The sequence below is a fragment of the Engystomops pustulosus genome, chromosome 6 (genome assembly GCF_040894005.1).
Source record: "Engystomops pustulosus chromosome 6, aEngPut4.maternal, whole genome shotgun sequence".
Taxonomy (NCBI): domain Eukaryota; kingdom Metazoa; phylum Chordata; class Amphibia; order Anura; family Leptodactylidae; genus Engystomops; species Engystomops pustulosus.
The window spans coordinates 141903224-141915855 of NC_092416.1; the positions used below are offsets into that span (position 1 = coordinate 141903224).

Consider the following 12632-nt stretch of genomic DNA (forward strand, 5'->3'; position numbering starts at 1 on the left):
TACCTAGGGGAAAAATCCCATATGTGTGCTGCCGAACGGACTAAAGGAAATGGACATTTCGGTAAGCAAATTTCCTCCATACAGTGCATAGATACAGTATATACAGAATAGCTGTAGTCAATATATTCGGTCCACACTACCAATATTGTTGGTGAGTTTGAACCAGGGATCCAGCCCCATATACAGTAAGGTAAAGTTGGAACCACACACTCCAATAGGTTTAAACATGCTTTTAATGTCTTCAAGGTAATAGATTACAGCAGTACTTGAAGTATGTGGTCCCAACTTTACTTTACCATATACAGAATAGCATTTAAGCTTTGAACGACCCCTTTAAGGAGTGACTCTAGCAATCAGCATGTTATCTATTTATAATTATGATAATAAAACTATACTGGGAAATTCCTATGGAATTTCTTAAATGTATTATTTTAGATTCGTTGGCGAGGTGGCAGGTCAGGTGACAAAGAATTGAGAACCCAGTTGAATCATCAAATGACTAATGGAGTAGTTAGGGTACATTCACACGTGGTATGCCGTGCAGGCATACCGCCGTGTGATGGAGGGGAGGAGGAGGTGACCCCTCCTTCCTCCATAGAGAATAGCGGCGCACGGCCGCACACATGCCAAAAGATAGAGCATGCTCTATCTTTTAGCGGTGTGCGGCCCGTATCTGCGCCTTACCGCTATTGCCGTCTATGGCGACGTACATGCAGCTGCAAATTTGCGTACGTCCCCGCAGACGGCCATGTGAATGAGCCCTAAGTTTGGACTGTAAGTAGTTTTGTCAGGAATTGTCCTTAAAGTCGTTGTCCAGGAGTTTAAAAAGCTGTGCTGGGGTTTAAAAAAAACAATAAACTACTTATACTCACCTCTCTCCCCGCTCCCATTCTCCTACATCGTTGTCCATCACTGCCGTCCTCTGTTTCCTCACAAAGCCTGACAGTGCCATCCCGACCACTGCCGCACACTTGCTACTGCCTGAACTCCTGTTGCAGCAGGCACATGGCGGATGAGGTCGGGTGGCACTGCCAGATTCTATATACAAACAGAGGCTGTCAAAGATGGATGGCACCGCACGAGAAAGGGAGCACCAGAGAAGGTGATTATAAGAGGTTTATTGTTTTTTAAGCCCTCCCAGCCATGTATCAATTAAATTAAATCGCGTTTAAAAATGTTTTATCTTGTTGAAGTCACGCAATATTACATTATCAGAAATATATTTCCAGCATATCAAGGAGGCAGGGCCCCATAGCAGTCTTCTGTATGCACACCATATATACATACATACAGCATAAACACACGTAGGGGCACATTTACTAAGGGTCCGGCGGACGCATTTTTCGTCGGGTTTCCCGAATTTATCCTTTTTGCCCTGAATTGCCCCGGGTTTTTGGCACACGTGATAGGATTGTGGCTCATCGGCGCCGTCTTTCATGCCACACAAATCGGGAGGCGTGGCCGTCGGACAACCCGACTGATTCGGACAAACTGCGGAATTTATTTAAATTTTATATAAATTTAAAATCATATTGTGTCGCAAGCCAAGCACTCACATGCACCAGGAAGAAGAAGGTGAACTCTGGCAGACCTCAGCTGGGAAGCGACACATGCAGGAAATTGGACGTACGATCTTAGTGAATAGCGGCAGCTCTGGATCGGTGGCGTCAACGGGGCGGGTAAGTAAATGTGCCCCATAAAGTACAATATACACCCATGCATCATATACACAGACATACATCTTATACCAATCACATTGATACACATACATTAAATACACACATACTGCTTATGCACAGCCAATACACTCTTAATACCCCAGATACTGGGGCCCCCTGACTCTGTGGATCCCATAGCAACTGCTATGTCTACCATCACTGTTGTTACACCCCTACAAGGTCAGTGAAGATTGATGGTCAGGTCAGTAACGGTAGGTGAAATCATTTCAAGGCAGAGTTATGGAACTCCCAGCTTAAAAAGTCTGCCATCAATCCTATCATGTCTTACTTATCCAGGTCTGGTTACTAGGCTTAGCATCTGTGTTTTAATCAGGACTAAAAATATCACTCTTTGCTTCTTATAAACTAGGAGTGTTTGACCTGTAACTGCATCAGTAATAGATCACAGCATGTACACTAAAGCATGGCCATGTGAAATGCCTGTCCGTTACCATATAAACCGAGTGTTATCAGCTCCACTCAATATTATTACACAGTTTTCTAAAACCAAAAAATATTACAGAAATAGTGGAATATCTTGGTCTCTCCCTTGCATCAGATAGTAAAATCTGCTGCATAGTTTCTCAGCATGTAAATTGACATGAGGTTCTGATTTTGCTTTTGCACCATATACATTTTCTGCTCTGGTTTATATGAGATTTTTATTAGGTCAATTACTGAACTTGAAATTTCACATTAATTTTGCAATGAAAGTCCAAACCAACTTTTAAGCCCTTAGAGGGGTATTCCCACAAAGACAACATTCTTAAATATACTCAGGATAACAAAATAACACATTCTCTAATTCACTGTTATTAACAAAAATACAGAATTTTCACTGATATAATTCCAATCAGTCCTGGTGTTTTGTCTGTCCCTGGATACGACCGTAAATCCGACTATGGTCAGATTCTTCTCTGAATAGCTTCTCTTGTCTGCACACTGTGTCACACTGTTTTCATATCTGTCTATGTCACGATATGGAGTTATAACTTTTAAATAGTTTATCTTACCAAGTTTATTTTCAGAAAGCTTTTTCGTTGTACTTCCCATTAATGCTGTATTTTAGTTGAAATTTTTTACACTTAAAACAAACTGAAAATCTGATGAAAATGTTGAAAAATTTGCTATATTCTGATTTCTAAACGTTATGCTCATCATAGTTAGTTTAACCGTCCAAATTAGTTGCTAACTAACATTAACCACATGTCATCTTTATGTTGACATCATTTTCCATATGTTATTTTATTTTATTAGGACATTAGGTGGCTTACAGTTCAAACTGTGATTTTCAAAATTTTTAAGTAAATTTCAGATTCAGTTATTTTAGAGGACGATTCATCTTCATAAGGGTTTTCAAAGTTCTATTTACTATTTACTCCCAACAAATTGCCCCAAATTTAAAACTGCACCCATCAAACTATTCAAAATAGCCTTTGGTAAGCTTGTTAACCCTCATGGCACAAGAATTAAAACAACATGAAGGCTTTATATGGAATTTTTAAATTTTGACAATTAAATGATTATTTAGTCCTAAAATGTACACGTTCATGCAGGATAAAATGAGAAAACACATCTCAGAGCAGGGCATATTATGGATGGAGCAATTGAGCTTTTGGAGGGAAGATTTAGATGATGTTGTTTTCAGGTGACATTACGTATTTGAAAAGTTCCAGAACAGTGAACTTCCCAAAATGATCCATTTTTGGAAACTACACCAAAAATCGAGCGTTATATTGAGCTTTTTACCGCCACAGAAGTTTTATACAGGCGGTCCCCTACTTAAGAACACTCGACTTACATACGACCCATAGTTACAAACGGACCTCTGGATATTGGTAATTTATTGTACTTTAGTCCTAGGCTACAATAATCAGCTGAAACAGTTATCAAATGTGTCTGTAATGAAGATTTAGTGTTAATATTGATTCTTATGACAACCAAACATTTTTAAAATCCAATTGTCACAAAGACCAAAAAAGTTCTGGTTGGGATTACAATGATAAAATATACAGTTCCGACTTACATACAAACTCAACTTAAGAACAAACCTACAGACCCTATCTTGTATGTAACCCGGGGACTGCCTGTATAAAGTATTTACATTGGCTTGGGTAAGGGAAAATCTTTTTCTAAAAAAACCTTTGGCCCTAAATTTTTATTTTTAAAAGGGGTTAAAGAAGTAAATGCACCCCATTTTCACCCAGTTTCCCTAGAACGCTGAAACATCCCAGACATGATCACAACTGCTGTAGGGGTACACAGTGCCAATCGGAGGGGTAAGGACCATCTACTGGCTTTTGGAGGGTGGATTTTGCTGGAACAGATTATAGGTCCTATGCCACAGCCCCTAAGATAGTAGGACAGTAAAGACCTCCAAAGAGTGGACCCATTTTTAATAACTAGACTCCTTAAGGAATGCAGTAACACTATATTTTGGGGTGCAATACCCCGTTATTTAACCTTTATTAGCTTTTTCTGGGGGGGGGGGTTGCAAAATATAATTGATTCTATTGATTTTTTACCTTTTTTGTGTTTTATACACTAAATAACATAGCTATCACGTTACTTATGCTCTATGTGGCAGTGTGGTTATAGCAATAACACATTTATATAACTTTTTGTTATGTATTACTATAGAATTAAAAGAAAAATCTTTAGATTTTTTTATTGCTGTATACTAAGCAGTGTTTTATTATTTTGTTGATTGAGCTATTTTAGGGTTTATTTTTTTGTGGGACGAGTTGTACTTTTTACTAGTGTCATGCAGGAAATGTAAATGTGCCTTTTTGATTCGTTTTTAAAGTGCTTTTCGTTTGGGGTGTTTTTTTTTTTTTTTTTTTTTTTATTGGCGTTCACCATATGGCTTCAGTACTGAATTTATTCCATATGGTTTTTGATGCATAATTTTGATGCAGATTTTCTGCAATACTCTCTACACTCACCGGCCACTTTATTAGGTACACCATGCTAGTAACGGGTTGGACCCCCTTTTGCCTTCAGAACTGCCTCAATTCTTCGTGGCATAGATTCAACAAGGTGCTGGAAGCATTCCTCAGAGATTTTGGTCCATATTGACATGATGGCATCACACAGTTACCGCAGATTTGTCGGCTGCACATCCATGATGCGAATCTCCCGTTCCACCACATCCCAAAGATGCTCTATTGGATTGAGATCTGGTGACTGTGGAGGCCATTTGAGTACAGAGAACTCATTGTCATGTTCAAGAAACCAGTCTGAGATGATTCCAGCTTTATGACATGGCGCATTATCCTGCTGAAAGTAGCCATCAAATGTTGGGTACATTGTGGTCATAAAGGGATGGACATGGTCAGCAACAATACTCAGGTAGGCTGTGGCGTTGCAACGATGCTCAATTGGAACCAAGGGGCCCAAAGAGTGCAAAGAAAATATTCCCCACACCATGACACCACCACCACCACCAGCCTGAACCGTTGATACAAGGCAGGATGGATCCATGCTTTCATGTTGTTGACGCCAAATTCTGACCCTACCATCCGAATGTCGCAGCAGAAATCGAGACTCATCAGACCAGGCAACGTTTTTCCAATCTTCTACTGTCCAATTTCGATGAGCTTGTGCAAATTGTAGCCTCAGTTTCCTGTTCTTAGCTGAAAGGAGTGGCACCCGGTGTGGTCTTCTGCTGCTGTAGCCCATCTGCCTCAAAGTTTGACGTACTGTGCCTTCAGAGATGCTCTTCTGCTTACCTTGGTTGTAACGGGTGGCGATTTGAGTCACTGTTGCCTTTCTATCAGCTCGAACCAGTCTGCCCATTCACCTCTGGCATCAACAAGGCATTTCCGCCCACAGAACTGCCGCTCATTGGATGTTTTTTCTTTTTCGTACCATTCTCTGTAAACCCTAGAGATGGTTGTGCGTGAAAATCCCAGTAGATCAGCAGTTTCTGAAACACTCAGACCAGCCCTTCTGGCACCAACAACCATGCCACGTTCAAAGGCACTCAAATCACCTTTCTTCCCCATACTGATGCTCGGTTTGAACTGCAGGAGATTGTCTTGACCATGTCTACATGCCTAAATGCACTGAGTTGCCGCCATTTGATTGGCTGATTAGAAATTAAGTGTTAATGAGCAGTTGGCCAGGTGTACCTAATAAAGTGGCCGGTGAGTGTATATTGTCTGCAGCCACCATTAAACTTAAAGGGTTTGTCCGGGGACTGAAAAAATGGCTGCTTTGTTTAAGAAAGGTCCACGTCAAACCATAGGTTTTGTGGTATTGCCACTAAGCTCTATTTACTTCTATACAGCTGAGCTGCAATACCAGGGCAAACCATACTAGCACAGTTTTTGGATGAAAGCAGCCATGTTTTTCAACTGCTCTGGGCACAAAAGTCATCGCATGATAGCATGATGCAAGGAATCCCCGTGGGACAACTGCACCATACTACAAACATGATTACAGTACAGCATCATGGTCCCACCAGAATGTGGGATCTCATGGTATCATGTATGTCTATCATGCTTAGCTCTTGTCCCTGGAGTAGTCTTCAGTCTGTGAAATGCCTTTAAACATGTCATCCGTGAAAAACATTTGTGTGAGAAGTAACGTAAAGGGCATCTCGTCGTCTGAGTGGAAGTAGCTCTAGATTGGCCATTTCTAGTATGAGCATTTCTTTTAACTCAGTCATGTTACCATGTTCAGATTATGTTTTTTTGGTTTCCATTAATAATAGAAGCCATCATGATATCCAGTTGGTCACTGTCAGGTTTATGTTGTTTTTTGGTGTCAAGGACACTTCTCTATGTGGAGCACAAGTCTGGATAGGGACTTGTTGTATACAACATGTTTTTATTAAACTTTATGGGGAAAAAATGATATACTTTCTTGAAATGTAACTGATGGCATGTGATTTTTATAGTACGAAAGCCACTGGAAAGTGAGAACCTTTTACACATACCAATAATCACATGAGCAATAATCATAATAATTATATTTGGGCACAATTTTGCCCACAATAATAATTTCTGACTACCGTAATTATGACTTCATTCATTCATAGGAAAATCACTTATTTACAAATAAATGTTTTTAATGGTTGGAAATCATTCTTCCAATGGAAATATTTACCAGCTTTTTGGATAATTTTAGCAAAATTCATATTCCTATAATATTGTATTTTATTACAAAATCTGCATCCCAGTCCAAGAGTATCTATTCCTGAAAAAAGAAAAAAATTGCCAATAGAGTTTTGAATATGCCCTTTCTGCTATTATTTGCTGAACCTGTTGATCTTAGGCCTCCTGCACAGGACGAGAGCAGTTAGACGGGAAGTATAAGACGGTCTTGTATGTCATCGGTGCGTGAAAGTGGCTACCAGGGCGCAAACACAAGCAATAATAAGACCTACTCTATCTTTTGCAGCCTGGGCAGTCGGTTCATGAATGGGGCCGCGGGATCGACGGCCATGTGCATGCGCCCATTGAAGTGAATGGGGATGTTTGCTAGTTGTAGAAAATAAAGCTAGCACACATCTAAAATTCCTTGTTATGTGTATGTGCTCTAAGGCCTCACTCACACCTATAAAGGACCTATATCTGGCTGTACAGTTTGCTGACGGATATCAGTACCCATAGAAGCCTATGTAGCCTGGCCGCGGTACGTTGACCACACATGTGTGTCACCGCACCGTGCATGGGAAATACATAGAGGGAGATCTAGCTTTTCCTGTATACACAGCCAGGCACCATGCCTCACTATGGAGAGGGGAGGGGTGAGCTGCACTCACCTCTCCTCTCGCCAGTGAGCGGCTGTATGCTGGCCCGGGCTGTGGCTCATACGTTAGTGTGAAAGTAGCCTTAGAGGGGCAGGGTGATTGTTCTTCAATGGCAGATGATACGGACATACGGATTAGGACTACGCTCACCACTTTAACATTGGTTCTTTTAATGGGCGATAAATTCTGACACATTTGCCAGCAGAAATTCTTCTGTAATATGGCCAACAGCTATCCAACATACAGTATATGACTAGCCAAATTGATTACTAGTTATCATTTATTCTAACAGCTCTGTAAAAATGCAAGCTGCATTATGATTGGTTGTTATAGACAGCATATCCATATTTTCTGCTATGGATGTCACAACACATAAGATATAAATAAAAAGAAGTATTAACAAACTTTAAACATGCCATCATTAATCACATAAACCTAGGACTAAGTAAAAACTGAAACTAAAACACAGTTAGTAACAAATGTTAGAATGGAATGTGTTCCCATGCTCACACCCTCACCAATTTAACTTTTGACCTATGCAGTAAAAATGAGGCTGTCTGCATGACCCCGTGGCAGAAACAGGCAAGAGTGGACCACTGTACAGAAACATTCCCCTGATATCCAATATCATGAAATTTACTGTCAAAAAGATAGTAGGAACTGGCTTTAGGGTGAAAGTAGTCCACCTTACCTAACTGCTACTGCACAGGTTGTACCAATGGTATGCCCAAACCTTGTACGACCACAGCAATAATAAATTTGAATGATGCAGTGAAAGAACATGTGCTCTACTGCTGAACTTAAAGTATGGATCTATCCATTTGTTGGTTGAAAAATATAAAAATGTTATTTTTAGGCCCTATAACTTTACAGGCAGTCCCCGGGTTACGTACAAGATAGGTTCCTTGGGTTTGTACTTAAGTTGAATTTGTATGTAAGTCAGAACTGTATATTTTATAATTGTAGCTCCAGACAAAAAATGTTTTTGTCCCAGTGACAATTGGATTTTAAAAATGTTTTGCTGTAATGAGACCAAGGATGATCAATAAATCTTTATTACAGATACTTTACATACCCTATCATTGTAGTTTGAGAGTAAAGTAAACCATCTAGAGAGCTTCACTAGAGGTCACAAGATGCAGAGGTGTCCGTCTATAACTAGGGGTCGTCTGTAAGTCAGGTGCCCTTAAGTAGGGGACCTCCTGTACTTTATTTTTCACATTTTGTAAAGAAAAGTAAGCTCCAGCTAGTTCTAGTAATAATGTGGCAAACATAATAAATCCTCGGCCCTTTTGATACTGGATATGAAATACATTGGCTCACGGCTTGGACCTATACAGTGTTCTCCAGGTTAGGTCATAGTAACTAATACTATTACCTTTCAGTTTCAGGGCTACATCTGCATGGCCTTTGCATGTGCTCCATGTATTTTCATGATCCAGTTTCTTCCAAAACTTCAAAAACTTCTATGGAATTATGTCCATGAAATCTACATACATGGGCTGCAAAACAGGTAATGCTATTTTCTGTGGAACACGTCACATACTTGTGGTATATATTATATGAGTCACTGACCTAATAAAAAGAAGACTTAATCACTATATTATGCAGGATGGGCTTAGCAAATCAATGTGTCAATAAAGTTCAAGTCCAAAATTCAGAAAACACCATTACTTGTCCAAAATATAATGCATCCCTACTCAAAGTAATACCAGGGCTTCTTACTTGAATAACAGCACAAAAATCACATTACAAAATACAAAAAGACGAATTTCAGTATACTACATATAAATATATAGTGTCAGAATGTCCCAACAGATGATCAGAGGATGCTCCAGAGAGCCCAAGCTCTAACCTAGTATTAGATGCCAGAGGTCTATCAGAAGAAAACCCAATACATATATATACTTCCCAATGTTCCTGAACCCTTTACTTACCAGCTGCATCGCTCAGTCTAGGTGCAGTCAGTAACTGGTCCAGAACCCTTCCCATGAGCGCCTCTGGAGTGTCTGGGGCAAGAAGAGGTCCAGGAGGGGTTAGAGACCATCCAACAGACCCTGGCGGTGGTGTCAGAGGCTCTGAAGGTGACAGTTCATCAGAAGAGAAGGAGAGTGGTGAGCGTAGTCCATCAGGTAGCTCCAAGCAGTCTTGAGAAGGTTGTGGAGCTGCAGATGGGTCTTCTTCAACTTTTTCCCCACTAGAGGAATCTCCAGGGGTATCTCGTAAAAATGAGGGCAATATTTTGGACACACTTTGCCTACGATGTAGATGTCTGGGGCCTGAGAGATGGGAGCTCTGCTTCTTCAAGAATTTCTCCAAAGGCTTCATGGTTTGAGGGTAGAAATGTATGAAAAAGGAAAGATAGGGGGCAGAGCCCCCCCAAACGTATAAGGCACCAGTAGCCAGAAGGTTTATCGGGCACCACAGGACAAAACAAAAATGTACTTAAAACGGTACAACCAAAAATAGGGTCTTTTTATCACTAAGATGAACCAGCTTGAAGACAAGATCCTGGATGCAGTCAAGATGTCCACTCAGTGCACATTGAATGTATATATATATAAATATATATGTATCTTCCTGATGATAAAATGTAAGAGTGTTATCCAAAAATAACCAGATTTAAAATAATATGTAGCAAAATCAAAAGATGATGGAAAGATATAGAACCAACACGGAGATACCCTCCAAAAAAAGAGCAAGGTCAGGACCCAGCAATGGTCAAAGCATGGGCCCCATGTGTAATGGTACAAGGCGTGCAAGGGCCAGCGATATAAAGTGAGTGCAATGAAATGGATAACAAATAAAATGGGGATGAGATGCGGTGTAAATGTTAGTCCCCAGAGGGTTATTGGCAGGAGACTGGTGCCCTCTCTTGCTCACCCACTGCCCATGTCTGCAGTCAGCAGGTGCCAGACGCTCTCCGCACTAAAGGATAGACAGCACCTGTCTCTGCTGCTGTCTCTGCTCTGGTCTCCAGATGTCTCAGCTTGCAGGATCCATGCACAATGTTCTCTGTGGTCTCTGCGGATACGATGCTGCCCAGTCGTTCACCTGGCTGCTCTTCTGCAGCCTTGCACCCGGTGCCCCTCGCCTCTTCCTCAGGCTGTCTCCCCTCTTTCCTTGCCCCCTCCTCCTTTGTTCCCCCTCTGCTTTTCTTTGCTTCTTCCCTGGCTTCCCAGAGGAGGGAGGGAAGCAGAGGGAGGGGGTGTTAGGGGGGATGCTTAATTAAAAGCTGTGATCCTGACAGCACAGAAGCCTTGTGTGTGAGGAGGCATGTGCGGTGTGATGTGTAATACTCAGTGTTATAAGCCCCCTCCCTTCTTTTCGTGTGTAGTGAGTGTGCAATATGGGGGTGTGTGTGCTGCACCCTAGCTTATGAGGAGGGTCTCCCTGTACAGGGGAGGAGGGTCCCACAATGATGAGAGGTCCCTGGATGTGTGGGGGGAGGCAGGGACAGTCACTGCGTGCATGCGTGTGTTCCTCCCCTCCCTGCTGCCCTCATCTCTCCCCTCCCTCAATATTTACCTGTCTCTCCCTGCTTCCTCAACGTGCTCTCCACACACTGCACCCTTCCTCCATAGAGGCAGCTCTACCTCCAGTGTAATAACAGACGTACCCCAAAGACAAGCCGTTCTAAAATAAATAGCAAGATAAACGTACCCTACCTACACGGTATAAAATGTAGCCTGTACTCATAAAATCCCCAAATGCATTCCACATTACAAAAAGGTCAGACCCACCCTATATACAGTGCACTCACCTATATATAAGGATGTCCCCTCAATCAAAGTCATTATAAATTCTAATTAGCCAGGGGTGAGGGGTTCACCCAACATCACATTTGACACCAGACCCCAGGGTTTTCTATAAATTATACTATGAGGTACCCACAACCTCACCCCTCATCCAGTGTATAACCTTTCACCTGTCTACACCTGCGCTGCTCCCTGTCACTATATATTTTGTAAAGTCACCCTAACACCCCAAAACTTCCTGCTGTTATTCTATGTGGATGTATTTATTCTAGGCATTCTCCTTCCTGACGCTCTACACCAGGTGCTAAAAACTGGACCCCCCCTCCCCAAATTTTCAGATGTGTATGTTACTCTCTCTACAGAAATGTGTCTAGTCACACAGCTTTGCCCCGATCACCTCAATACATCCTCTGGTCTCCGCTTCCTTCTTCCCTTAAATGACAGTCTCCCCTCCCCCAATCCCAAGTCCAGGTACAGGGTGTGAGTCACCCATGTGCTGCACGCCCATCTGCCACCTCATGCTCTCTATAATGTGCAATTTATGTAATTAGAGGATATATAAGGGATATTATATTGAATAATAGCAGGAGAGGTTATATGGAGCACTAGGAGGAGATATAGGGAGATGTTATATGGAGTAATAGGAGGAGATATAGGGAGATGTTATATGGAGCACTAGGAGGAGATATAGGGGGATGTTATATAGAGTAATAGGAGGAGATATAGGGAGAGGTTATATGGAGTAATAGGAGGAGATATAGGGAGATGTTATATGGAGTAATAGGGGGAGATATAGGGAGATGTTATATGGAGTAATAGGAGGAGATATAGGGAGATGTTATATGGAGTAATAGGAGGAGATATAGGGAGATGTTACATGGAGTACTAGGAGGAGATATAGGGAGATGTTATATGGAGTAATAGGAGGACATATAGTGAGATGTTATATGGAGTAATAGGAGGACATATAGGGAGATGTTATATGGAGTAATAGGAGGAGATATAGGGAGATGTTATATGGAGTAATAGGAGGAGATATAGGGAGATGTTACATGGAGTACTAGGAGGAGATATAGGGAGGTGTTATATGGAGTAATAGGAGGAGATATAGGGAGAGGTTATATGGAGTAATAGGAGGAGATATAGGGAGAGGCTACATGGAGTAATAGGAGGAGATATAGGGAGATGTTATATGGAGTAATAGGAGGAGATATAGGGAGATGTTATATGGAGTAATAGGAGGAGATATAGGGAGATGTTATATGGAGTAATAGGAGGAGATATAGGGAGAGGTTATATGGAGTATTATGAGGAGATATAGGGAGTGGTTATATGGTGTAATAGGAGGAGATATAGGGAGATGTTATATGGAGTAATAGGAGGAGATATAGGGAGATG

The 12632-nt window shown here is 41.4% G+C and overlaps 1 protein-coding gene across 1 annotated transcript in view; it reads right to left on the reverse strand.

Annotated features, from left to right (window-relative positions):
• Positions 1 to 11656, reverse strand: part of RAPGEFL1 (Rap guanine nucleotide exchange factor like 1) — a 45752-nt gene extending 34096 nt beyond the window's left edge. Inside the window, exon 1 of the mRNA XM_072111445.1 lies at positions 9414 to 11656. Coding sequence (XP_071967546.1) covers positions 9414 to 9804 — 391 coding nt within the window. The 5' untranslated portion in view covers positions 9805 to 11656. The remainder of the gene's footprint in view (positions 1 to 9413) is intronic.
• Positions 11657 to 12632: the final 976 nt, after the last annotated feature.